Below are 26,401 nucleotides of genomic sequence, written 5' to 3' on the forward strand. Positions count from 1 at the left end.
GGAAGTAGCATGGGATACCCCTGTGCTCTGAAAAGCAGCAGCTTCACTTGTTACCTGTTGCTTGTTTCCACTCAGCCAAGGACATTTATTGCTCAGTGGACGTACAATGATAGCACCGTTTGGGCTCCTCTGCTTGTACAGGAGATTTGGGATGAGTAACAGAGGAATGGGGAGGTGAATGCCCAGCCTCCTTTCCCCCCTGGGTAAAAATGGTGATTCTGCTTTCCACCAACCCTGTACCCCCCTCTGCCAATGGTTTATGTTTAATTGCAGCTTGTGACTGCTCGTAAGAGTCTACAAACTCAGCCAATCCACCCACTGCCATCACCTTGTTGTCCCACAAGGCTAGCTGCCTCTTTCTGTCTCCTGCTGAGCATCTTGCTGTGCTAGCCTCTGAGACTGAAGCCCAGTGTCTGAACTCCAGGGCTAACCTCTGGGTTTCCATGGCTCTATTGTGAGCAGCTTTCTCCCTGGCTGCCTCTGCTTCTTTGAGCTTCATTTGAAACTCACAGTCCTTTGCCTTCTCTTCTGCTTTCAGTCTGGCCAGCTCTTGTTTTGTAGCTGCCTCACTGGTAGTCATTTTCCTGCTTTCTTGTGCTAATGTCCTTTACCCGAATCAAAACAGAAAACAAACTAGTAACCACTTGGTCTGTTCTCTAGCCACCACACTTAAAATCACTACCAATGTCTCAAAGCAATCAGCTGTGCACAGATCCTGCTTGACTACACCACTGACAGGGATGGTCACCTGATGTACTGAGACTACCTCTGAGCCAGTTTTTTCTGCCAGTTTGGGCCTCCAGAACCCTGCCTTGAGCCAGACAGCCAGTCTGCTCCAACACAGGCCCAAGGTCTGAACCATGTGCCCCAAACCTGTAGACTTAACTGAAAACAGCTCAAGACTTGCTCCTGTCTCTAAAACCCAGACATCCAGGTCCCAATGGGATCCAAACCCCAAATAAATCCATTTTACTCTATAAAGCTTATAGAGGGTAAACTCAAATTGTCTACCTTCTATATCACAGAGAGATATGCACAGCTGTTTGCTCCCCAGGTATTACTTACTCTGGATTAACAAACAAAAGTATAACAACTAGGATTTAAGTGGTTCCAAGTAATGACAGACAGAACAAAGCAAGTAACCACAGCAAAACATGCTAATCTAAGTCGAATACATTTAAGAAACTGATTACAGAGATGTTCCATAAGCTTCTTTCACAGACTGGGCTCCTTCCTAGTCTGGGTCCAGCAATCACTTACACCCCTGTAGTTACTGTCCTTTGTTCCAGTTTCTTTCAGGGTGGAGAGGACATCTTTAAGCCAGCTGAAGACAAAAGGAGAGGCACTTTGTCATTGTGATAAATGAGGGGGGTAGCTCCCTTTTATGGACACCCAGCCAGTTAGTAGCTATAGAATCCTCCTTAGCAGATGTACCCTAATTGCCTTAACTGTAAAGGGTTAAGAGAAGCTTAACCTGAGTTGGCACCTGACCAGGGGAACCAATAGGGAGGCTGTACCCTTTCAAATTGGAAAAACTGCTGGGGGTGGAATTCTTTACCCCTCAGGCTGGAGAGAGGGGAAGGCAGCAACAAGTTTTAAGCCACGTATGGGAAATCATCAGCATCATTCCTAGAAACTCCTCATTTGGAACCCCAGATATGTAAGTAGCACAGGAAAAGTTAAGACATTAAAATGTGCATTTCCTTCCAGGTTCTGACCTCTCTTGTATGCATTTGTTAGTTTGTTTTCCTTTTCCAAAACTAAAGGTTTCCTGGGAATTAATGAAATAAGAGGTGAGTACAGAACTCTGAGACTTGCACCATAAACTTTTCTTATCCCTGCCCATTTCCCAGGATAAACCTAGGCCCTACTGAACCAGATGCAAGTGCCTTTGTTATGCAGTGGACTAAGAGTCTAAGGAATACTGTCCAGCTGATCAAATGAAATGTTGATCCTTTAACTTCAGGTTCCCACATAGGTGTTTTGATTTACATTTAAAGACAGACCTAATTTTGCTTGAAAAAAGGAGTATTTATTGTGGCTTAGTAACTATTCTTTAAATAAAATATCTATTACATCATTCAACTTCAAATAGGATTTTATTTTCTCTTTAGAGTGAATGTTGAGTCCATAGAAGTACTAAATTCATATCTCTGATATGACAGACCTAATAATGAAACAATCCTAGTCTTCCAAAAGACAAGAAAAGAAACCCAGACCTTTCAATGCAATATTAGAGCTAGTGGAATCTCCCTCTAGTCAGTCAGTTCTCTGAACCACAAAAAAAAAATGTTTGAAAATGGAAAATATCAGCCATAACCCAGTTTATTAATAGACAATATATACACTATTTAAAAGTGGTCCTTCTGTGGATGAGCTAGGTTCTACATGTCTGCTCTTTACGCAAGTGAAAAAGCAGCATGTCACTAATGTCCCACTAGGCAACAATCAATATATTGTGCCAACACCTAGCTGATAAAAGATTGACTAATAGACACTTGGTGATTGCAGAAGGCAAGTCTTTAGAAGCAAAAAAATTGTCACAGGATCAACACCTGCTGGACCATGAAATAAAGCCTGCCTCAGCATAACTTTGTGTATGCATTCCTCAAAGGGAGTCCACCTTCTCATAGGCCTGTTCAAGGAGGGTCAACATGTTCTTCATCTCAGCTGAGTGCTGGATGGTGCTTAGGTCCTTCAGAATACCTTTCTGGTCTTGGATTTTCAGAATCTCCTCCTGAGAAGGAAGAAAGGAAGGAAAATGGAGAATGGGTGAGAGAAATACAAGACCTAACCATTTCACTTAGGGCACGTCTACAGGGAGCAACACTGCGCACTATGAGAGTGCGTTTTAGAAATCACACACCTCCCTCTCTTCCCACCCATTGCACATTGCTGCTATGTGTAGACAAGCCATTAAGAGTCCAGGAGAAATTCCATCCAATAAGACTTTATTTCCAGTGCAGTCCCAACTGTCTACAAGGTGACATGAGGGTAGTGATCCTTAACACTTGGATGGAAATATCTCACAAGGGACCATTTAATAAACTTCTCTCTGGGATCAGGGATAGGCAGACAGTTCTTATTCAGAGTAGTTTACAGACTATTCAAACGCAAAACACATTGCTCTGCCAAGGAGAGGGGAAATGCTAACAATTCCCGCTAGAAAGGGCAGTATGGCTTCTGTTGTCTCCTCCTCATTGGCTGGGAGGTCTCTGAAAACGTGGTGCCCTGTCCCTGCTCACCTGCAGAGTGGGTGCTGTCAGACTGTGCTTTGGGAGTTCTGGAAGGCTGAGGACTCCTGTACCATTTTTCTGGAACACCTAGAGAAGCAAGAAAAATAAAATGTGATCACAGATGCAAACAGATTCTTTATGTGCCACCATCCTCCTACTTTCTTAATCCTGAAAGACAGAAATCCCTGATGTTTAGAAATCCTTGAAAATGCACACTCCTAATCCCAGGTGTGTCTCTCCTACACAAGGCCCTCTGCTGACGGATCATGTACTGGTTGGTTCCAGAAATATGCCCTCCTGGGATCAATGCAGCAAATCTTGTTATAAGATACCTTCTTAGCCTTGTCTTCAGCTTCCTCCAACCGGTTCCTGAGACTCTGGATTTTGTCCTGCAGGCTCTGAATATTCTCGTCTGTGTTCTCAGCAGTCTGCACAGCTGTTGTTATTTCTTCCTGGGTTAAAATGGAAAGAATACAACAAATACATTTAAAAACGGTTTATATGCAAAACATTGTGCTAGAGTCCCACCCAAACTGTCCTATCTTTAACTTCCCTGACAAACACGGATGCTCAAGAAAGAACACGAAATCAACAGAATTAAAAGGATTGAAGTCTTTTCTATCACCTGACAGCATTTGTATGAAGCAACAAAAGAGCTCTATTACGACTTGGTCGTTGATCTTTGTCTGTGAACAAGAAGCTTGGATTCAGTTCCAGCATGGAATTAAGAATCCAGTCTCACCTTCTCCCAACCCCACAGCTGCTCTTCTGTTAGACACAGTTTGACTAGATGAGCCAAATAAGCCAGATAAGCTCCTGTTAAAATACCATGATGACAGCCACCTTATGCATCTACATGAACTCTTGCAGGGGAATCAGAGAGGAAGACAAATGCTCTGAGAAGTTGAAAATGATATTGTAAATAATATTTATGTAATAGAATGTCAGGTTCTATGCAGAGATGTTGAGTTCTTTTACTGACTCAATGACAGACCAGGTGGCTCCTATTCTCTCCAATTCAGAAGGTTATTTCTGCCTCCAAAAGACACTCAAAGGGGAAAATCCCTCTGAACAGCCAGCTCAGGGTTATGTTTGATGTTGCCACTTAAAGTAAACCATAAGAACAAAACACTGGAAAGGGGAAGTTTGAAGCAGATGAAGTGTGAGAGGCACAGGCACGGACTGTCACCTGCGTACGCTGTAGTTTTTGGTAGGTTTCAGAGTAACAGCCGTGTTGGTCTGTATTCGCAAAAAGAAAAGGAGTACTTGTGGCACCCTAGAGACTAACCAATTTATTTGAGCATAGGCTTTCGTGAGCTACAGCTCACTTCATCGGATGCATACTGTGGAAACTGCAGAAGACATTATATACACAGAGACCATGAAACAATACCTCCTCCCACCCCACTCTCCTGCTGGTAATAGCTTATCTAAAGTGATCACTCTCCTTACAACGTGTATGATAATCAAGGTGGGCCATTTCCAGCACAAATCCAGGTTTTCTCACCCCCCCCCTTTTTCCAAAAAACACACACACACAAACTCACTCACCAGCAGGAGAGTGAGTTTGTGTGTGTGTGGGGGGGGGGGGCGGAGGGTGAGAAAACCTGGATTTGTGCTGGAAATGGCCCAACTTGATTATCATACACATTGTAAGGAGAGTGATCACTTTAGATAAGCTATTACCAGCAGGAGAGTGGGATGGGAGGAGGTATTGTTTCATGGTCTGTGTGTATATAATGTCTTCTGCAGTTTCCACAGTATGCATCCGATGAAGTGAGCTGTAGCTCACGAAAGCTTATGCTCAAATAAATTGGTTAGTCTCTAAGGTGCCACAAGTACTCCTTTTCTTTTTGCTGTAATTTTTCTTGTCCTTCCCAGAACATGCCATATTGGATTTCTTCCATAACATAAGAAAGGATGCCTCTTTTTCCCTGCTACCCACAGGCAAGAACAGTGGAGGCAGAAATCCAATAGAAACAAGACGTGGATAACAAAATATTGTTTCAGCATCTTCAGTACTTCCTCGTCTGCCAGCAAGTTTGGTGGGATTTTGTTTTAAAACTGAACACAATGATTCTTCATGGTAGGTGGCCTTACACAGCACTTCCTGATTAACTTTCCATCAAGCACAGAGCCCTGCCTCCTTCCTGCTCTGTGGCAGATGAGCTAAAGACAGTGATTTGCTTGTCTGTGGAAGTGTCAAATTGGATATAGATTGTTCCCTGTAGCATTAGAATATGGAATGATAATCCACAGCCATTTTTCGACTTAGTCTAAGAAACAAAGAGGAAGCAGGAACAGATTTTAAGGTCACCAGTTTGAGTCATAGTGGTCATTTGTGCTATCTTACTCACCACCACTATGGAGTTTCACGGGGAGAGGGGCGACACTATACAACACACTATAAATTCTGTCGCCTCCTCATTACACCGTCCACTGCATCTCAGCCTCCAGAGTAACCACAGCACGAAATCTCACTGTCTAATAGAATGCTTGTGTGAAGACCTTGAAAGGATGAGGGATCTGGGTTACTAATCAGTTAGATTAGTGATCACCACCACAGAATCCAATTATGTGCCAAATTTACACCCCCACCCCAGCAAGAAACAGGCAATGTGGTTACTTGTAAATTTGTGTTATCCCAAACTACCATAACAAGGGGAACTGCACATCAGAGATCTGCTCAAATATTACTACCTAACCACAGAAATGTAGGGCTGGAAAGGAGGTCATTCAGTCCATCCCCTGTGCTGAGGCAAGACCAAGTATGCCTAGACCATCCCTGACAGGTGTGTGTCCAACTTGTTCTTAAAAACCTCCAATGATGGGGATTCCAGACCTTCTGTTGGAAGTCTATTCTAGTGCTTAACTACACTTAGTTAGAAAGTCTTTCTTAATAGCTAACTTAAATCTCCCTTGCTGCAGATTAAACCAATTAGTTCTTGTTCTATCTTCAGTGGACATGGAGAACAACTGATCACTATCCTCTTCAAAACAGCCATTAACATATTTGAAGACTTATGTCCTCCTGTCAGCCTTCTTTTCTCAAAACTAATCACATCCAGTTATTTTAACCTTTCCTGATAGGTCAGGTTTTCTAAACCTTTTATCATTTTTGCTCTGAACTGTCCCCAGTTTGTCCACATCTTTCCTGAAGTGTGGCACCCACAACTGGACACAGTACTCCAACTGAGCCCTCACTAGTGCCGAGTAGAGCAGGACAACTACCTCCCATGTCTTACAAACAACATTCTGTGATAGGGTATATCAGGCCCTTTGAGGCTCCCTGCTGGAAGCCTTAGGATCCTAACCATACCCCACCACAGGAAAAGGAGCAGTGAAAGCCATGTCCTCCAAGCTATAATTTCAACAGGCCCAGAGATGATGTGAAGACTTTTAGTTCTGAGTCTTATCCCCTTCTTGGGGGCTAAGGCCACTTCCCGAGTGGCTGATGGGGGGACCTAACCCTACCCACTACTCCAGGTCCCATCTACTAGTAACCCTCTCAAAAAAGGAAATTAGGTTGATTTAGCATGATTTGTTCTTTACAAATCCATGCTGGCTATTCTTTATAACCATAGTATCATATAGATGCTTACAAACTGACTGTTTAATAATTTGTTTCCGTATCTTTCCAGGTATGGAAGTTAGGCTGACTGGTCTAGAATTCCCTGTGTCGTCTTTGGTCCCCTTTGTACTGTGATGCACATCAGAAATTTTTTTTTAAACAAAGTGCCTGATAAAAGAGGTGAATAAGACCAGGATTGAGTGAACCTGGACTGAATTTCCTCCTCATCCCAGGAGACTGTAGTCTCTCCAGTGCACAGTTGGGATCCTTCAATGCAGCAGTGTGAAGTGAAGCTCAGGAATGAGAACATGCACACCTGAAGTTCCCCTCCCACCCCTAGAGTAAATGGTCCTTCCATTGAAAGGCTAGAATCTATTGGGGAGCAGAACAAGGATTTATACTTTTTTTTATTCCTATCCCATACCCCCTTTGCCCCATGTCTCCCTTACCTGCAGTAGTGCCACAGCCTCTTCATTGAATGAGAGATTCTCTTTCTCTGCCACCTTAAGACTCGGCACATTTTTCAGGTTGCTTAGCTTCCCAACAGGCACCTTCAGGGTCCTGTAACGTCTCAGAAGCCTTGATTATATATATATATAAAAAAGCATCACGTGTTTGTTCCTTAAAAATAAGGTAACCCACTAAAGACCTGTATAGGGAGACGACATGTTCATCACATACCAATCCCAGAGCTTCTCTCACTCAAGTAAAGGGCCCAAAGTGTTCAAGAAAGAAAAAAGGGAGAGTGGGCTGAAATTCTCTTTCAAGAGTGGTGTGGGTTTAGATGCCTGAGCACAGAACTAGGAGCCAGCAACTCTAGAAGTCTTATCTTGGCTATGACGGTGTTGTCTGCTGTGGTCTCACTTAATCCCTTTGGCTCAGTTTGGCATCCGTAAGGTTAAGTAGGTTAGTACTATTCTCAGGTCTTTAAGATTAATTAATTTTTGTGAAGTGCTGTGGAAGTGCTTAGTGTTATTATTTATAGAACCCTGCAAATTTGTGGATATCTGCTTTATATCCATGGATGCAGTTGTGGTGTTTACCATCTTTGCAGACTGGATGCGGATCCAAATGTTTGTATCTGTTGCAGGGCTCTCAGTGAGATAGGGCGCTGATGCGGATACATATAAAAGGTGGAGTGCGGATCGGATACAAGCTAATTATTGCGGATGCTGATCGGGTGTGGATGGAAATTTTTGCATCTGTGAAGGGCTCTAATTATTTAAACCAATGAAGATCAGTTTTGACATGTGAATTGATTTTTCACTGAGGATTCTGATGCTTAAAACAAGTATTCGTAATGGTTCATCCTTTAGTTTTGCTAATTCTTTGTACCTTTGCTCAGTCATCTTTTTACCATCTACTAAAGCCAAGACTCTTTTTTTGAGGGGGGAGAAGGGGGAAGAGAGAGGAGAAGGAGCTGGAATTGCTCATAAATGTCATCTTTTTAAGGCTGGATTATCGTAAGTCTTTACTGCAGTAATGTCTAATTATAAAAGTTCAGGATGGAACTCATACCCAGTGCTACAGCCCATATGCTTACAAGCACTGACCTATGTCAATAAATTATTCCCATCATAAAATATTTACATTGCGTCTCAGTAAATACAACATTAACTTGCAAAGAACTAAATAGCCTTGGATTTAAGACAAACATTATAACCCCTTTCAGTTACTGGAGGTCAGAATCAATACCCTATTTAATTGTTCTTGATATAATATAAAGGTACTAGGAGCTAGGGTTATGTTGTGGCTATGCTCCTGGATATGAAACTTACTTCTAAGTACTATCTGTGCTGTTCTGATGGTTTCACCATTTAAAATAAAACTAACTAAATGCTTATGTGCAGCACTTCCTGTTTCCCAATTTGGACCCATTCATTTGAGTAACTTTATACAGTGTCCTGTGCCTTTGTTAAAGATACTACATAGACATGTCAGAGCAAGAGCTTTACACCTGTTTTCAGAAGTGGCCATTAATTTTGGAGGTGCCTTGATTTTTGGATGTCCAGTGTGAAATAGCTTGGTCTGATGTTCAGAAATGCTGAGCTCCCACAACTCTCCCTGAAGTTAATCAGAGCTGCGAACACTCAGCACCTCCAGAAATCAGGTGATGGCGTCTCATGTTGGTCCATCAAGTCTGGTATTGGCCTCTGGCAGTAGCCAGTAATCGCCACTCCAAAGGAAGACAAATCTTTCACAGTATAACTGGCTATCTGAGCAATGAAGTACAAGAAGGCTGCACTTTATGCCCAACACGAGATTACCCTTCTCCACGCATGCTATTAATGGTCACAGCTCTTAATAACCTGAGTGAGGGGTTTTGTTTTTTTTTAAACCGCTGATGTCACAAAATGATCGTGGCTCTGAATTGCCAAATTCAATATCTCACTTTCTAATACAGTTCTAGAGCATATAGTTCATTCCAGCAGCTCTCAGGAATGCTGTCTGAGTGCCTGTTGCCTATATAAGGTGGTTAAAGGGAGGCTCTGCCACTTTGAACAAATCTTGTTCATCCACTTCAGCAAATATGCTCTTGAGATTTCCCTTTCTTGATCATACAGCAGCTTCCCTCTGATAGATTTCCTGAAGGTGACAGCTCCCGGGAGTGAAGGAACATTTCTAGGTATACATTACAAAGTCACTGAGAGCCCTTAGGTCTCTTCCATACCACTCATTACCTTTCCTTCAGGAGGTTGAGGTGCTTTTGAATGTCATCTTTTTCTTGTATTGATTTACTTAGAATGGATCTAGAAGGAAAAAGCAAAATGTTAATTTCTCCCACAGAACCTATATATATATATATATATATGGAACTTCCTAGAATGGGATTATATGATCAGCAATGTCACACAAGACATGACTATCTAGCAGAGCTTCCATGAAATAATATTGCTGAACTGCAAATATAGCCAGTTATGTTGTCAGTTTACCTGGGTATGTCTATTTTTCCCACTATCTATTAAATGTCTCAAGGCCTCTTTCTACCCCAGGCTGAGAACACCTTCCAAATCTCATCTCATGCTTTCTAAATGAAGAGTTCCAGTACCAGATGGACCTGGTGTCTTGTGCTACAGTGTTTTGAATTCTCAAGAACTGATTAGTTGCTCGGACACTTTCAGAATGATTTTTTTACTAGCTATTACATTAAGCCTCCTAATTACTTGAGGAAACAATGAGATTCCTGGTCTTATGTGGTTGAAGCCTTGGCTGAGGGATGAGATGCGGTGGTGCTTGATACTTGCAATATTACTGAATCCATCATGCCTCCCAGGTGGTCGATGCTACTGGCTGGGAGTGGCTGCCATGCTGCTGTTTTGCCAGGGGCCAACTTCACCTTTTTTGTGCCCCGAGAACCTGTTTCTGTTGGTATCAGAAAGACAGAGAGAAGGAGAAACAGTCAAGATGTGACCTATCGGACTTGGATAAAAAACTTTATGGTAAATCAGTTACTTCTCTGACCCCCAAATGACTGAGCTATCAACTCAAGAGCAGATTTTCTGCCCCAAAGAAACAGCATCTCAGACCCCTGTCCACACTGTCAGTAGTAGTTATTTCTAAAGCACTGACAGTATGTTTGGTGATGTAAAACACACAGAAGATATGTGGTCCCTGCCCTAAGAAGCTTTCATTCTATTATGATTTCCTCCCAACATAATTGATAAAACTGGTGAAAGGATTGAGAAGTAAGCCCCTAAGAAGCTATTTTAGCTACTGGTCCATAACACATCCTCCTCCCCAGTGACACTTGAGCTAGTGACATTAGGCACCAATATATGACTGACTCAGGTTTGATTTCCAGCCCTGATTTCTAAACTGATGGATGCAGCAGAAGTTGGAAGTGCTGCAGAGATGGCATGTTCTATTTGAGAAGGAGAAGGGAATGTTTTCTGTCACTTAGCAGTGACTTCTCCAGACTGATTAAGGAGCAGTTTTAAAGGTTCTAAAAGGAATAGATTTAGATGGTAAACTCATGAGTAAGGCTACAATTTATTCACAGGTATTTTTAGTAAAAGTAATGGACAAGTCACGGGCAATAAACAAAAATTCACTGTCCGTGACTTGTCCATGACATATACTAAAAATACCGGTGACTAGATATTGGGGGGAGGGGAGAGCAGGGGAAGAGTGCTACTTGGGGGGAGGGGGTACATGGGGCCAGTGGCTCCAAGTGCCAGGGGCCACGGAACGTGGATGCTCCGGTGGCCAGGGACCGCTGCCTAGGGCTGCAGACTGCAGTTGCTCCAGCTGGCCACCTGCCCGGGGGCCACGGCCGCTGGAGCAGTGGCTGATGTAGCTGTCCCCGGGGCCGCTCAAGCAGTGGGTGGTGTGGCTATCCCAGGGCCACCTGAGCAGGTAGCCCTGGGGCCAGTCACACTGGCTCCTGCAGAAGTGATAGAGGTTGCAGAAAGTCACAGAATCCGTGACTTCCACAACCTGTGTGACAGACATGGAGCCCTACTCATGAGGGCAGGGACCTTGTCTACTTCTTTGTATATTAAGTACCATGTACACAATAATCCAGTAGCCATCAAGGGATCAGGAGCAAGTTAAAATGAGGACCCTTGTGGTCCTGATAGACACACACAGGCCCCACCACAAGCAGGCAACAGAAAAGAAACATACTATTTGGAAGTAAAATAATATATTTTAATAAGAAATAGAAATGCATCTTGGCTAAGATTATACAGAGGCTAATTTATTTTTTGTCAGGCACAGAAAAAAAAAGGAGGCCTATTTGTAATCCTATTTTGATAAAACTTATGAGTTATTTCCGGTTCTCAGTGTTGCTTCAGAGTATGGATTTATGGGCAAAGCACTAAAATATTGATGGGATACAGACATGCACAGAAAATAAGGAAATTTGTACCTTCTGGGGACTGCTCCCTCTGTCGCTTCTCTCTCTTCTTGGCTGGCTGTGTGACCTGGTAAAAAGGAAAATTTACACCACAGAAAGAAATGTGTCCAGGCAATCTTCGACTTTACGACGTTTGACTTACGATTAACGGCACTTACGATGCTTCTGAAGTGACACCCTGATTGACTTATGACAAGTGGTTTTGACTTTTCGATGCTCGGTTCCGCAATGGAGTGGATTGCAGTTCCGAGTTATGACGCTTCGACTGACGACACAATTTTCAGGAACCAATTGTGTTGTAAGTCCGAGGACTGCCTGTAAATGTTTTCTGGTGTATGGGACCATCCACTTGCTACCAAGGACCCACTTGGTAGTAAGGACTGTGGAGGCATTTGCTTACATGACAATGGCCTTTTGCCATTGGTCGCCTCTCCTGTAGTAAAGGCTTGTTTTCTGGTTTGTGCAGCCATAGTCATGGAGCACACATTCTCAAATAAGAGCATATCTCTTACAAGTTCTGCAGGCCTCTTTCAGTCTTAAACAGGAGGAAGCAACTTATAACCAGACCTCTTTAACTCTCACATTACAGAAGCAAGTCTGCAGATGAGAAAATGTAGGGGCTTATTTCTCCTAATCTCTTTTCAACAGCTTTTTGGGACCGTGATGCTCATAAGGCTGATTGTGACAAGGAACATCTTTCAGATAGAAAGCTGTCTGTGTCAATCTTGTGCCCTGAAGACCATGAGCCAGAAGTGATCCACTTTCTCCAAGAAATTACTGAGCTAAGATTTTATTGCTCTAATCACCTACTCCAGGGATGGCCAACCTGAGCCTGAGAAGGAGCCAGAATTTACCAATGTACATTGCCAAAGAGCCACAATAATACATCAGCAGCCTCCCATCTACTCCCCAGTGCCTGCTGGCAGCCCCCAACAATCAGCACCTACTCCCCCACCGCCATCAACTGTTTCACGTGCACAGGAGGCTACCGGGGGGGGGGGGGGAGGAGTGAAGGCATGGCAGGCTCAGGGTACGGCGCAGGAGCCTTGGGGGAAGGGGTAGAGCGGGGGCAGGGCTTGGGGCAGAGCAGAAGGTTGAGCAGTGAGCACCCCCCAACACATTGGAAAGTTAGCATCTCTAGTTCCAGCTCCGGAATCAGTGCCTAGGTAAGGAGTCGCATATTAACCTCTGAAGAGCTGCAGGCGGCTTTGGAGCCACAGGTTGGCCACCCCGATGTAGTCACTAATGAGTTCTAGAATACATCCCTTTAATAGATGAATGGTCAGTTCTGTTTTGTTAAGCTATGGGACTACACTGCCCCCTCCTGGCCAATCACATAAAATTCAGATAGCTACTTCCTCCAGGCCCTGAGGATTTTTTCATGTCTTTTCCAGTCAGTCTGTGTGTTGCAGAGAGAAGAGGTGCATGCTTATCTTGAACAGAGTGGATATTTGCTCAAGTTAAGCAAATATTCAAAGAAAAGCTCTCCTCCACACACACACACACATTAGTAGAAGGATGGCATATTCTCTCTTCCCACTTGAATAATTTAATTTCTTTGGGCTGATTAGTCTGAAATGTAATGACCTCTTTCTCTTGTCCCCGTTTTTGTCCTCCATCTGCTTTTTTGCTGGAAGGTTCTGGGTGCTGCTGTGACTTGCTCCTCTTTTGTGCTGCTCCTTCTCTGACAGACTTCCCTGCCTTAGGGGGACGAGCACAGTGATGTTTCATGATCTTTAAAGCAGTGGGGAGAGAAGTAGAGGTCAACAGAGACAGAGATTTATAATCTATAAAGAAGTGCAAAACACACATCTATTGAACAGGAAGTCTATGTTGAATACAGCATAACCTTTTGTGTATTTGAGTGCATCGCTCCCTTGGTAAATGTCTCCAGTTGCTGCCTAATGTAGAAGCCATTGGATATTCTACATGTGCCCACAGACACCCTTGCCCCCATTACTCCCCAGACCCATTAGCCAACATTTGTTTGTTATGTGATCATAAACACTAATGTCATGCATGTTACAAAGACTATTTACATTACATCCTCCTCCTACCGCTTCTCCTAGGCGGCTCCTACTGTGACACAGGGCTGATGCCACTTTGCCAAGGCTTCTGGCCGCAACCGTCGTGACATGGGAGTCAATGTCATGACGCTGAGTCTTGTGGCAGTGACTGTCGTGACATGATGGACAATGAGAGCCTTGCAGGGGGGACTCTCGTGACTTCACAGAGACCATGTCACTGCCCTTTTTCGCAGCAGCTACTGTCATGACATAGAGATTATGTTCTTGCAGCGGTGACAGTCATGGCCTGGGAGAAGGTCACCGGGCTGGGTCTCCTGGCAGTGACTGTCATGACATAAGGGACTGTCGTGACAGTAGGTAGGACTAATCTGAGTAACTGGGGCCCCCTTTGGGTGGGCTGAGAGAGATATGGCCATAAACATACGGTTTATGACTGGAAGGGGGATCCCTGACGCTATGAAAGACTACATCCCCCAGCATGCATCGCCACCCCGGCCATAGAACGTTTACTCCAGTGGGCACACTGCATGCCGGGAGATGTAGTCTCGGCCACCTTAACGCCCCTTCTCACCTCACGGCTACCTGATGCTGTCGCGTTGACCAACCCCCCGAAAAAAAAGTCCCATCGCGCGGCCCGTCACGGCCCCTCCGAGACTCACCACTCCTCCTCAACGACCCCAGAGCCAGACCAGGTGCCCGGCGGAACGCCGCCGAGCCGTTACAGACAGCGTTCCCGCGCTGTAGCGCGCATGCGCACACCGAGGCCAAGCCAGCGCGCCTGCGCACTCGGGGTGGTTTGGGGCTGACGGGCAGCAGGAGCAGGACGGGGGTTGGGGGTAAGGGCATGTCCCGACCGTGACGCCATTGGGGAGCGGGCCCCGGCCGTTAAATCCCCTCCCCCACCCCCCTTTCCTTCCGCCCCGGCGGCTTGGCAGCCTCCTGTGGGCCCCCGGCCGCTGCATAACACCCCGCGACCTCCCCACGGCTGTTGTCAGCCCCCCCCCCCCGGGCTGCTCGCGAGGCCCTTCGCTTTAATTCCGGGAGTCCCCTCCCCAGCTGCGCCTGCCCCACGCCCGCCGGCTAACGCGCCCCAGCCCTGTCTGCCACGGCCGCGCCCGGCCGGCTCCTGTTCGCTTTGGGATCCGCCGTCAGGCCTGCCCCCCCCCCACCCCCGCGCGCCTTTTCCGCACTGCTGCGGGACCTGCAGCTGCGCGCCGGATTTTCCTTCCCAAGGGCCGGGCTCTGCGCTTGTCTCTACTGAATTCCCTCCAGCTGGTTTCGGGGCTGGGGGGCGTTCGTTTTACTCCCTGTATAGTTGTTCTGAGGTCGAGTGTTCCTCGGGGAGGGGTTTCCATCCTTTGTCTCTGGCCGTGACTCGCTGTGGGAATTTAGGCAAGCCACTGAACTGCTGTGTGACTCAGCTTCCCCCCACCTGAGCTCTTCCCATGAAAGACAACATGGCAATGCACAGTATTTATTTATATACTTTCAGTTTCCTCAGCTTTTCTCACATTGGTGGCCCACACAGCGAGACATGTTGAGGGCCAAGGATGGGCTTCTGCGCCTCTGGCCACACCACTCCAAGATCATGTGGCGCTCCCTACACCGGCAACCTCTGCATCCAGAGTGGGCTGCTATGGCTAAAAAGCAGCTGAAGGGCAAAAATCCAGAGGAATTGATATGGCACACCCCAGAAGGAGTTGCCATCAAGCCTTTATACTCCAGAAGGGACACAGAAAACGTTCCTGAGGAGCTGCCAGGAGTGAAGCCTTTCACTCGGGGACCCTATCCCACTATGTATACTTACAGGCCATGGACTATCCGCCAATATGCTGGTTTCAGCACAGTGGAGGAGAGCAACAAGTTCTACAAGGACAACATCAAGGGTAAAGCTAATATTAACCTTTCTATCTCTGCCTGCGTAAAGGCAGCAGCTGGGCTGCGTTCCAGGTTAAGCCTAGCAAGGATAGTGCAGAGATCCTGGAACAACTTAGTCTTGTGTCATAGCCCTATAGGGGACAAATTTGCTGTGGAAAACCTGCTAATTTTTTTTGTCAGTTTTAGTTAAACTTTTAATATTCATCCTGGCACTCTAGATTTAACTATTATACAGTGCATTTTAAATATATTTACATTAGGGATGTAAATACTGTTTTAAAAGTTAACCATTTAAACAATTAAAATTTTTTTTGTTTAAACGGTTAGCCGATATGGCTGGAGCTAACAGTTAAGGCGGTTAACCGGTAAGACTAATGCTTACCGGTTAATGTTTTACATCCCTAATTTACACTTTAGGAATATCCAGCAGCTTAGCTCAGAGCATAGTAGGCAACCCAGTTTCCCAGAGATGACATTTTCAGGTTTTTGAGAGCAGATTTCCCAATAATTCTTCAAAGTGTTAAATTTCCTAACCAATCTCTTCTATACAATGAAATAATATACTGTTATAACAGTCTGGATGTCAGAAGTAATTCAGCCACTGTTGAAATGAGCCACCTGGGCTCATTCTACTACATCTTTTTTCTTGCCCGCAATACAGCCCAAAATTTTATTGAGGAGAAGGGCAGTATAATTTTACCAGTCAAAACAATAGTGAAAGTCCCATTAACTAAAAAGTTCCAAATACAGAGTATTTGTTTCACAACTTATTCTTCAGAAAGGCTTTTTTGTGTAAATGTTGTCCTCAAACCATAGTTTTATCACGGAGCAAGAATGTTACAAATATATTTTTATACAAGTGTTTAAGTGGGAGTCTGACCTAGTGGTTGGCAAATGAATTTGTAGTCAGGGTTTTTGGTATTCCTGTTTCTGCCATTGTCATATCACACATTTTTTCAGTAAGTGGGTATATTAATACTTAACCATCTAACAGGAATGTTTAATCTTGTGTAATTATTTGGAAATACTCAGTGAAAAGTTCTGTATAATTGCACTGCATGGTGGTGGAGTGATGATACTTTCTATCTATCCACAATCCCAGAATTGCTGGATGTTCCTGCAAACATGATCAACAGTGAAAGAAGTGTGTCACATTTCTATCATTAGGCTTCAGAGATAACATCCCCCTTAGATGAATTGGGGGCAGTTCATATCTCTATGAAAACTTAATGTTGAATCTCCTACACAAAGTGCAAGTACAGGAGGAAAAGGAATCCTCCTCTAAACTTAGTGCTTTGACATGGAGAGGTTATATACCCACGTCACTGCCACTAGTACAGTTCATGGGTTTTAGCAGCAGCTGGTAAGTGGAGAGTGTAAGATTCTGGATACAAATAGCAGTTTATATACTGGCCGCTCCATGATACTGCCTCTGTAACACCATTAAATTCCCCATTCATAAATTCTGTGGCCAGAAGAGACCACTGCCATCATCTAGTCCAGGGGTTGGCAAACTTTTTGGCCTGAGGGCCACATCGGGTTTCCAGAATTGTATGGAGGGCTGGATAGGGGAGGCTGTGTCTCCCTAAACAGCCAGGTGTGGCCCGGCCCCTGCCTCCTATCAGACCCCCCTCCGTCCCTGCTTCTTGCCCCCTGACAGCTCCCCCGGGACTCCTGCCCCATCTAACCTCCCTGTCCCTTGATGCCCCCCCCCCCCCCCGGGACTCCTGCCCCATTCACTGCCCTCTGCTCTCTGTCCCCTGACCAGCCCCGGACCACCCACCCCTGACTGCCCCCTGATGCCCCATCCAAGCCCCCCCTCCTTTCCTGACTGCCCACCCGGGACCACTCTCCCATCCAACCCCTCTGATACCTGCCCTCTGACTGTCCCGACCCCTATCCACACACCCGCCCCCTGCCCACCACCCTGAACTCCCCTGCCCTCTAGCCAATACCCCCTACCCCCTTATCACGCTGCCTGGAGAATCAGTGGCTGGCAATGCTACAGGTGCACCGCCCAGAGCACCGGGTCAGGCCGTGGCTCTGCAGCTGCGCTTCCAGGCTGCCCAGAGCATTGTGCCAGCAGCGCAGTGAGCTGAGGCTGTGGCGGAGGGGCTGGGGACTAGCCTTCTGGGCCAGGAGCTCAGGGACTGGGCAGGAGGGTCCCACAGGCCAGATGTGGCCCGTGGGCCGTAGTTTGCCCCCCTCTGATCTAGTCTGACCTCCTACATAACACACATGACATGACGCCCCACTACAGAGCTTGTTTCTGCTGCCCAGTGGCAGCTCCACTATGTTTTGGGCCTTTTATTCCCTACTTGGTGCCAGCAATTGGCCCTAAAAAGCTATTTTTTCATTCTCTGACCACAGATTCAGAGCTGCATTGATGCACATTGAAAACATGATTATCTTTACCACAGTAAGAGTTAGAAACTTTTTTTGAATGAAAGTTTAAATTCCACAGAAACTAATAGACCTCCAGAGAAGTTTGAAGATAGCCTGTGACACCACAAATTGGATCAGTTGAGACCTTGACTACATAAAATAAAGTTAATTACAATTCCTAAAGCAAACTTGTTTTACTGTTTGTTTTCATGAACCTAGCTGGACAGCAAGGATTGTCAGTTGCCTTTGATCTGGCAACCCACCGTGGCTATGATTCAGACAATCCACGAGTCCGTGGTGATGTTGGAATGGCTGGAGTTGCCATTGATACGGTGGAAGACACCAAGATCCTTTTTGATGGAATTCCTTTAGAGAAAATGTCAGTTTCCATGACAATGAATGGTGCAGTAATTCCTGTCTTGGCCACGTTCATCGTAACTGGGGAAGAACAAGGGGTGCCTCAAGACAAGCTTACTGGGACAATCCAGAATGATATACTCAAGGAGTTCATGGTTCGAAATACATACATTTTCCCTCCAGAACCATCGATGAGGATCATTGCTGACATCTTCCAGTACACATCAAAGGTATTCTTTATTTTAATTCGCTTCTGTTATATTATTTATGCAGTGCCCAAATGTGCACAAGACACTTTACAGAACAAAGAGAAAGATACCATGGTAGCTAGTAACAAACAATGCAGGATGGGAAGTACAAGGTTTACAATAATAAGATCATATGGCAATGGGGTATGTACATCTTGATCATTTGGGGAAAATTAGATATTAATCACTATCGGTAGACAGCAAGGAAGAAATGAGATTTAGGAAGGATGTGCGTGGTGCACTGGAGAAAGCTTGACAAATGGGGATTGGCAGGTTGTTTTGTGCGTAGAGGTCAGCATGGAAGAAGACAAAGGTAGGAGACAAGGGAAGGCTGGGCCAGAGTGCTGCAGAGTCTTGAATACAAGCAGAAGTTCGATATTTTTGAAATGCAGGACAAGGGGGAGCCAGTGGAGGGATTAAAAAAGAGTGGTTTTAATGTTGGCTGCGGAAGACTATTTTGGCTGTACCATTTTAGATAGGTTTGAGGGGGACAGTGTAACCATCAAGGAGACCAGAGGATGAGGTTTTAGTAATCGTGGTGGGAGATAATTAAAGCTCAAACAACTAATTAGCTGTTGGGGCAGAAAAGTAGAAACAAACTGGCTATATTAAGGAGGAAAAGCAGCAGAATATCAAGGTGATGAGTAGAGTATAAATGTCTAAGTAGAAGACTTTGGCCAGAAACAAGTTTACTTTTGATTTGTAATTTACAATGAATGGGGTTGTCTTTAAGCATTATGGGCTAGATTTATAAAAGAACTTAGGCACCAACTTGCCACTTCAGCCACCTAAATCCCAGAATCAGTCCCCACTGGGATTCACAAAGGCCCTGCTCAGCTATCCCTGAGCCCTGTAGGCCCTTAAACTTGTGCAGCATCTTAGTTTTGGAGTAAATGTTCCCTAGGTGCCTGTTTCTGCTTTTGCCAATGCTGTTCCATGCCAGTCAGCTGAATTTGTAATCCCCACAGCAATGAAGTAGCAGATCAAAGGTATTCCTCAACCTATTTTGCCTTTGGGCCTGATCCAGTAAGCATGCTCAGAACTCACTTACCGGTTCAGGGCCCTTCAGACAAACTTACATAAAATGGCGATGGGTGAGGAGGAGTAGGACCTCCCTCATAATTTTTAGCTCAGTCATTAGGGTACTCACTTGGGATGTGGCAGACCCCTGGTTCAAGTCCCCGGTCTACCTGAGTGGGTAAAGGAATTTGAACAGGATCTACCACCTTTCTGGTAAGTGCCTAGCCAAATGTTGAAGCTGTTCCACTGTGCAAGAATGGTTGCACCAAAGAGAGAGCAAGGATGGGAATGACTCTGTAGCCTGGTGGTTAGAGCACTCGCCATCATCGTGCCTAAGTTTCTTTGCGAATCTAGCCCTAATAGTACAATTATCTGATTCTGCCCTCCCTGCAATATTGCTTTTTTGTTAACACAGAACATGCCAAAATTTAATTCCATTTCAATCAGTGGGTACCATATGCAGGAGGCAGGAGCTGATGCCATATTGGAATTAGCTTATACTATAGCTGATGGATTGGAGTACTGCAGAACTGGACTCCAAGCTGGTCTTACCATTGATGAATTTGCACCAAGGTAGGTAAAACAAATTCACAAGTACTTAGCTGATTTTTGGAAAATGAATAGAAACTCTAGGTTTTAATTTCACGTTTGGACTCTGACATTCCTAACTGTGCTAGTAACAAAGATAATTTCCATGTCACAGGCTGACTTTTTAACTAGCATAAGATTGCAGTGGCAAGGAGTGAGATCTGGTACTCCGGACACTGAGGTTTAAGCACTTGCATGAGAGGAAAGTGATCAGGAACAGCCAGCATGGATTCACCAAGGGAAGGTCATGCCTGACTAATCTAATCGCCTTTTATGATTAGATTACTGGTTCTGTGGATGAAGGGAAAGCAGTGGATGTATTGTTTCTTGACTTTAGCAAAGCTTTTGACACGGTCTCCCATAGTATTCTTGTCAGCAAGTTAAGGAAGTATGGGCTGGATGAATGCACTATAAGGTGGGTAGAAAGCTGGCTAGATTGTCGGGCTCAACGGGTAGTGATCAATGGCTCCATGTCTAGTTGGCAGCCGGTATCAAGTGGAGTGCCCCAAGGGTCGGTCCTGGGGCCGGTTTTATTCAATATCTTCATAAATGATCTGGAGGATGGTGTGGATTGCACTCTCAGCAAATTTGCGGATGATACTAAACTGGGAGGAGTGGTAGATACGCTGGAGGGGAGGGATAGGATACAGAAGGACCTAGACCAATTGGAAGATTGGGCCAAAAGGAATCTGATGAGGTTCAATAAGGATAAGTGCAGGGTCCTGCACTTAGGACGGAAGAACCCAATGCACAGCTACAGACTAGGGACCGAATGGCTAGGCAGCAGTTCTGCGGAAAAGGACCTAGGGGTGACAGTGGACGAGAAGCTGGATATGAGTCAGCAGTGTGCCCTTGTTGCCAAGAAGGCCAATGGCATTTTGGGATGTATAAGTAGGGGCATAGCGAGCAGATCGAGGGACGTGATCGTTCCCCTCTATTCGACATTGGTGAGGCCTCATCTGGAGTACTGTGTCCAGTTTTGGGCCCCACACTTCAAGAAGGATGTGGATAAATTGGAGAGAGTCCAGCGAAGGGCAACAAAAATGATTAGGGGACTGGAACACATGAGTTATGAGGAGAGGCTGAGGGAGCTGGGATTGTTTAGCCTGCAGAAGAGAAGAATGAGGGGGGATTTGATAGCTGCTTTCAACTACCTGAAAGGGGGTTCCAAAGAGGATGGCTCTAGACTGTTCTCAATGGTAGCAGATGACAGAACGAGGAGTAATGGTCTCAAGTTGCAGTGGGGGAGGTTTAGATTGGATATTAGGAAAAACTTTTTCACTAAGAGGGTGGTGAAACACTGGAATGCGTTACCTAGGGAGGTGGTAGAATCTCCTTCCTTAGAGGTTTTTAAGGTCAGGCTTGACAAAGCCCTGGCTGGGATGATTTAACTGGGAATTGGTCCTGCTTTGAGCAGGGGGTTGGACTAGATGACCTTCTGGGGTCCCTTCCAACCCTGATATTCTATGATTCTATGATTCTAATCAACAGGTATTGCAGCCCTCTGGTGTCTCTTCATATTGTAGTTTTATTTATGCCTCTCTATATTCAACCAACAAAACACTGTTTGAAATGTTCTTAAAAATTCTGTTAATATCACAAGAGAATTCACATAACTGAGGGCATGCCTAGGTATCAATTTTCTTTAGTAGTAATAATTTGAATTGGCTCCAAGGATTTTGTTCAACTCTAGATGCTGTCAGACTGACACCAGAATCACAAGTCCTGATCATAACTGCAGATTATGAAAAGTTACAAATAGAGATGGCGCTATGTAGGCTGACAGGTATCCAATATTAAATTAATGTAACACTTGAGGTTAATCAGAAGGCCTAGAAGAAGCATATTTAATGTATGTTTGTGACTTCCATTAATTCTAATTGGAGTTAGACTCTCACTGAATTGGGAAATAGATTCTTAAACCTTTGGACAGTAGACTCTGCATGCTGAGTGAACTCAAAGATCAGGACTTACAGTGAGCTGTAATGTTGTCTCTTTTGTGTGAAGTAAGTTCTCCAGTCCCCTCATTTGTATATTTAGACAGGTTTTATTTAATTGTGTTTCAGTTGCCATATTAGTCTCTCTTGAAAATTAAGACCTTCATCCACTGACAGACACAGCAACTGTGTGAACTTCCCTTCATTGCCCTGTCAGAATGCCTGAAACCTGATTCGAAGAGAGCACTTTTAGGGTCGAGAGGGTAACTCTGTGTGCCAATTGCATCCTTGACACTTCTGAAACTTTCATGACAATGCATTGTATTTCTTTTCTCTCAAAATCATAGAATCATAGAATATCAGGGTTGGAAGGGACCTCAGGAGGTCATCTAGTCCAACCCCCTGCTCAAAGCAGGACCAATCCCCAATTAAATCATCCCAGCCAATCCTTACAAGCATTAAGTCTCTGTGCCACCCTGTGAAGTAGGTAATTACTATTTATTTTGACAGCCTTCAGAGTAGCAGCCGTGTTAGTCTGTATTCTCAAAAATAAAACTAAGAGTGACCACTTTAGATAAGCTATTACCAGCCGGAGAGTGGGGTGGGAGGAGGTGTTTTTTCATGCTTTGTGTGTATATAAAAAGATCTTCTACACTTTCCACAGTATGCATCCAATGAAGTGAGCTGTAGCTCACGAAAGCTTATGCTCAAATAAATTGGTTAGTCTCTAAGGTGCCACAAGTACTCCTTTTCTTTTTAGGGCCAGATGGTGATCCTAGAGACTGCTGTTCTTCCTCAATAAAAATGGAGAATTCTGGGAACTATATTGCTCATTATCCTATACAATTAAAGTCCTGGACATGTGCTCTTATTGCAGACTGTCTTTCTTCTGGGGAATTGGTATGAACTTCTACATGGAAATAGCTAAGCTAAGAGCTGGGCGACGGCTTTGGGCTCAATTAATAGAGAAAATGTTTCAGCCCAAGGAACCCAAATCTCTTCTTCTAAGAGCTCATTGTCAGACCTCAGGATGGTCCCTTACCGAGCAGGTTGGATTTTGAATTTTAAATGCTTTTCTACAAATGTGATCTTCTTAGGAGTAAAACTGTTCTACTGATTCATACATACTAATACAGTAAAAGCTTCTTTTATTTAGCATGTTGGGGAAATAGAGGGTGCCAGTAAGTGAAAAATGTCAGTTAACTAAGAGGGAGGGAGTTTGGGTGCAGGAGGAGGTGTGGGATGCCGGATCTGGGGGGAGCTCACCTCGGGCGGCTCCCCAGAAATGGCGACCTGTTCCTAGTCGGAGGCGCGGCAGGCAGCTGTGCACACTGCCTCCACCCACAGGCGCCGCCCCCACAGCTTCCACTGGCTGCAGTTCTCGGGCAATGGGAGCTGCAGAGCCGGTGCTCGGGGCTGCCTACCCATGCCTCTGCCTAGGAACAGCAGAAACAGGCTGCCACTTGGTGGAGCCAGCTGAGGTGAGCACCCCCTGGGTCCGGCATCCCGCACCCTCTCCTGCGCCCAACCCCTTCCCCTGAACCTCCTCCCACACCCAAGCTCCCTTCCAGAGTCCATGCCCCTCCCCACACCCGCACTCCAAACCCCTCGTGGCCATCCCTCCGCCTAGGAGAAGCAGGGACATGCTGCTTCTGGGGAGCCACGCGGAGCCAGGTAGGGGGTCTGCCAGCCCCGCACCAACTGGACTATAAACTGAACTTTCTATGAAGATTAGAAATGTCAGTTTATAGAGCTTTCCGGTTGGTACAGGTCTGGATAACACAGCTTTTACTGTATGCCTGCCCGTCTGATGCTTTATTGAGACAGCAGTGTAGCAGATCTAATAGCTTTGGGGCTCTGTGATGTCCTCATTTACATGCTGCCCAGGATGACTTTGTGACTAAGTTAAAAGAGATCAGACTAAAACATTTCTCATTTAAATATCTGTATTTCTTTCATCTGGAAATGTTTTGTATCTGACATCATGTCCATATCCAAATCAGAAATTTAAGGGGCAGCATCAACAAAATATGCTGACTCAGCTAATATGATGCAGCCCCACAAAAAAATGAGACACCACAAATGAATTCAGAACTTAAATCAACTCCAGTCACAGGTTAAACTAGTGACAACTGCATACTATGGTGACTGATGTATCCTACTGGTTAGATAGAATAGAAACTATTGTTTGAATATTGTCCAAGTGTTACTAGAGTGCAGATTTACAAACCCTTCCCACAGCCTGTTCTGCGCAGTAATGTCCATGTTTGTGAATGGGCAGAATGTAAGGGCTTTGTCTAAACAAGACGTGATCCAGCATATGTTAGATACACCTGTTCCCAGTTGATTTGAGCTAAACCAAAATAAGTCATTCATACACAACCTTTTTGCACTGGTTTAACTATATCATTTTTTTTTAAAACTACTTAAACTTTCTTGTGTGAATGAGCCTGAAGAGAAGTTCAGCTGCCCTGAATATGGCCATGTATGTTTCACATTTGTTATGTACGAGAAATGTACAGACTTCCTCCTGGGGCAGATATTGTGTGAAAAGAAGTGCCCTAATGAGCAAATAAATTAATCCTAATTTCATGCCTAAAGTGTACTTTTTTTTTTTTCTGGGCTTTCCTGTTTGCTTTCCATCTTGGCATCCTCCCTTAATTGTTTCTTTAGTCTTTCCAGTCCCATGTGCTAAAGAGAGGAAAATCCTTCTGTACAAGATCGGAATTCATTTTTTGTAGTTTTGTCTAAATCTAATCATTCTACCGTCCCCTCAGATCACCTCAGTATGTGTATTATCTGTGGAGAAGTAGAGCTGTGCCTGGTTTTTAAATGAGTTATGTATGTGGAACTTGATAAACTGAACTGAGAAATGTCGTTTTTATTAATTCTGTAGTATTTGTATAATTTTATTTGCACAAGTTAATGAGTTCCTTGCATTCATTGTACTAATATGAGCATTCTGTGGCAGCTAATTCAACACAATCTTTTCAAAATCCTGTTGCTGTCACTTTTCCAAATGAAAAAGTAACATAGCCTTTTTTTGTGATATGCATAAATGTATTCTCCATCTAAATTATTACTCTAAACAAAATGAAAAAGTGATATTTAGATTAAAAACTTTCAACAGGTTCTAAAGCAGTCAAAAAAAAAAAACAGTAAGGGATAGTATGTAGAGCAAAGAACTTGGAGGGAGGGTTGGAATTGCTTAGATTCTTTTTCAGCTCTTGGTGTATGACCTTTCACAAATCATTTATTTTTCTGTAAAATAAGTATAATAAAAGAGCGGCTTTATTAACTGACTTAAAGCAGTGGCTTTTTTAGGCCCTCTGATAAAAGGCACTGAATAAGTACAAACAGTGAATCCACCTAGAAATGTGAAATCAAAAACTGTCTGATCATTTGAATGACAAACCTATGAGATGCCACGAGGGATTAGAAGGATATTGTTTTATTTACTTGGCCAATACCTTTATAATTTGGATGTTTGTTTGTGGATCTTCATCTTTCAATAGAAGGTTCCTTATATGTATCAATTTGGTGGCATTCATATGACTGCTCTTTTCTTTTTCTAATTTGGCTGGTTTTTGTATAATATACATTTTTATGATCCAGTTATACCAAAAACCTAACACTTTTTTCAATCCATTTGTTTGAGGATAAAATAACCATCTCAGTTACATGGCAGCCACTTCGTGCTTCAGAGATTTCCTTTTGCTTTTAGGATCCCTACAACAATGTTATCCGTACTGCAGTTGAAGCAATGGCAGCCGTATTTGGAGGTACTCAGTCTTTGCATACAAATTCATTTGATGAAGCCTTGGGTTTGCCTACAGTGAAAAGTGCTCGCATTGCTCGGAATACCCAGATTATTATACAGGAGGAGTCTGGCATTCCTAAAGTGGCAGATCCATGGGGGGGTTCCTACTTGATGGAATCCCTTACCAATGATGTCTGTGAGGCTGCTTTAAAGGTCAGTTGTGCTGCAGGGTTTTTTTAATTACAGGGCACTGACTGTTTTAAGAAATGCCTTTTAAGCAGCTATTTGGTGTGAGAGTAGATTCTTAAAAGGGAACAGTGTATTGCATTTATTTTTAAGTTCCCTACCATTAAAGTCCAAATCCAGCACAGCATGTTACGCATGAGTATAGCTTTAAACATGCATAGTCCCATTGAAGTGAGTAGGACTACTCACTGCCTAGCGTTACAGATGCATTTAAGTGGTTTTATAGAATCATAGGACTGGAAGGGACCTTGAGAGGTCATCTGGTCTAGTCCCCTGCACTCATGGCAGGG

At 44.4% G+C, this 26,401-nt stretch overlaps 2 protein-coding genes across 7 annotated transcripts in view; one reads left to right on the forward strand and one right to left on the reverse strand.

Annotated features, from left to right (window-relative positions):
- Positions 1-1,186: 1,186 nt before the first annotated feature.
- On the reverse strand, positions 1,187-15,154 carry CENPQ (centromere protein Q). 4 transcript variants are annotated; one of them, XM_073335757.1, is made up of 10 exons: positions 13,723-14,302; positions 13,253-13,399; positions 11,678-11,732; positions 10,053-10,170; positions 9,489-9,557; positions 7,257-7,386; positions 3,569-3,688; positions 3,246-3,323; positions 2,582-2,737; positions 1,187-1,324 (listed from the first exon to the last, which is right to left on the reverse strand). In XM_073335757.1, exons 1-9 carry the CDS (start codon positions 13,936-13,938, stop codon positions 2,609-2,611), a joined length of 1,062 nt encoding a protein of 353 aa, XP_073191858.1. In that variant the 5' UTR covers positions 13,939-14,302; the 3' UTR covers positions 1,187-1,324; positions 2,582-2,608. The 4 variants fall into 4 exon arrangements, with proteins under 4 accessions (XP_073191858.1, XP_073191857.1, XP_073191860.1 ...); XM_073335756.1 differs by lacking the exon at positions 1,187-1,324 and having other exon boundaries at positions 1,745-2,737; positions 13,723-14,301; XM_073335759.1 differs by lacking the exons at positions 1,187-1,324; positions 13,723-14,302 and adding an exon at positions 14,872-15,154 and having other exon boundaries at positions 1,969-2,737.
- The window catches only part of MMUT (methylmalonyl-CoA mutase), a 35,234-nt gene continuing 23,290 nt past the window's right edge, over positions 14,458-26,401 (forward strand). Inside the window, exons 1-6 of one of the 3 annotated variants that reach the window (XM_073335751.1) lie at positions 14,458-14,528; positions 15,185-15,578; positions 18,175-18,542; positions 19,996-20,153; positions 22,983-23,154; positions 25,830-26,078. In XM_073335751.1, the coding sequence (XP_073191852.1) occupies positions 15,227-15,578; positions 18,175-18,542; positions 19,996-20,153; positions 22,983-23,154; positions 25,830-26,078 (1,299 nt within the window). In that variant the 5' untranslated portion in view covers positions 14,458-14,528; positions 15,185-15,226. The remainder of the gene's footprint in view (positions 14,529-15,184; positions 15,579-18,174; positions 18,543-19,995; positions 20,154-22,982; positions 23,155-25,829; positions 26,079-26,401) is intronic. The other 2 variants (XM_073335752.1, XM_073335753.1) reach the window with 2 other exon arrangements.

This window comes from Lepidochelys kempii, chromosome 3 (genome assembly GCF_965140265.1).
Source record: "Lepidochelys kempii isolate rLepKem1 chromosome 3, rLepKem1.hap2, whole genome shotgun sequence".
NCBI classification, from domain to species: domain Eukaryota; kingdom Metazoa; phylum Chordata; order Testudines; family Cheloniidae; genus Lepidochelys; species Lepidochelys kempii.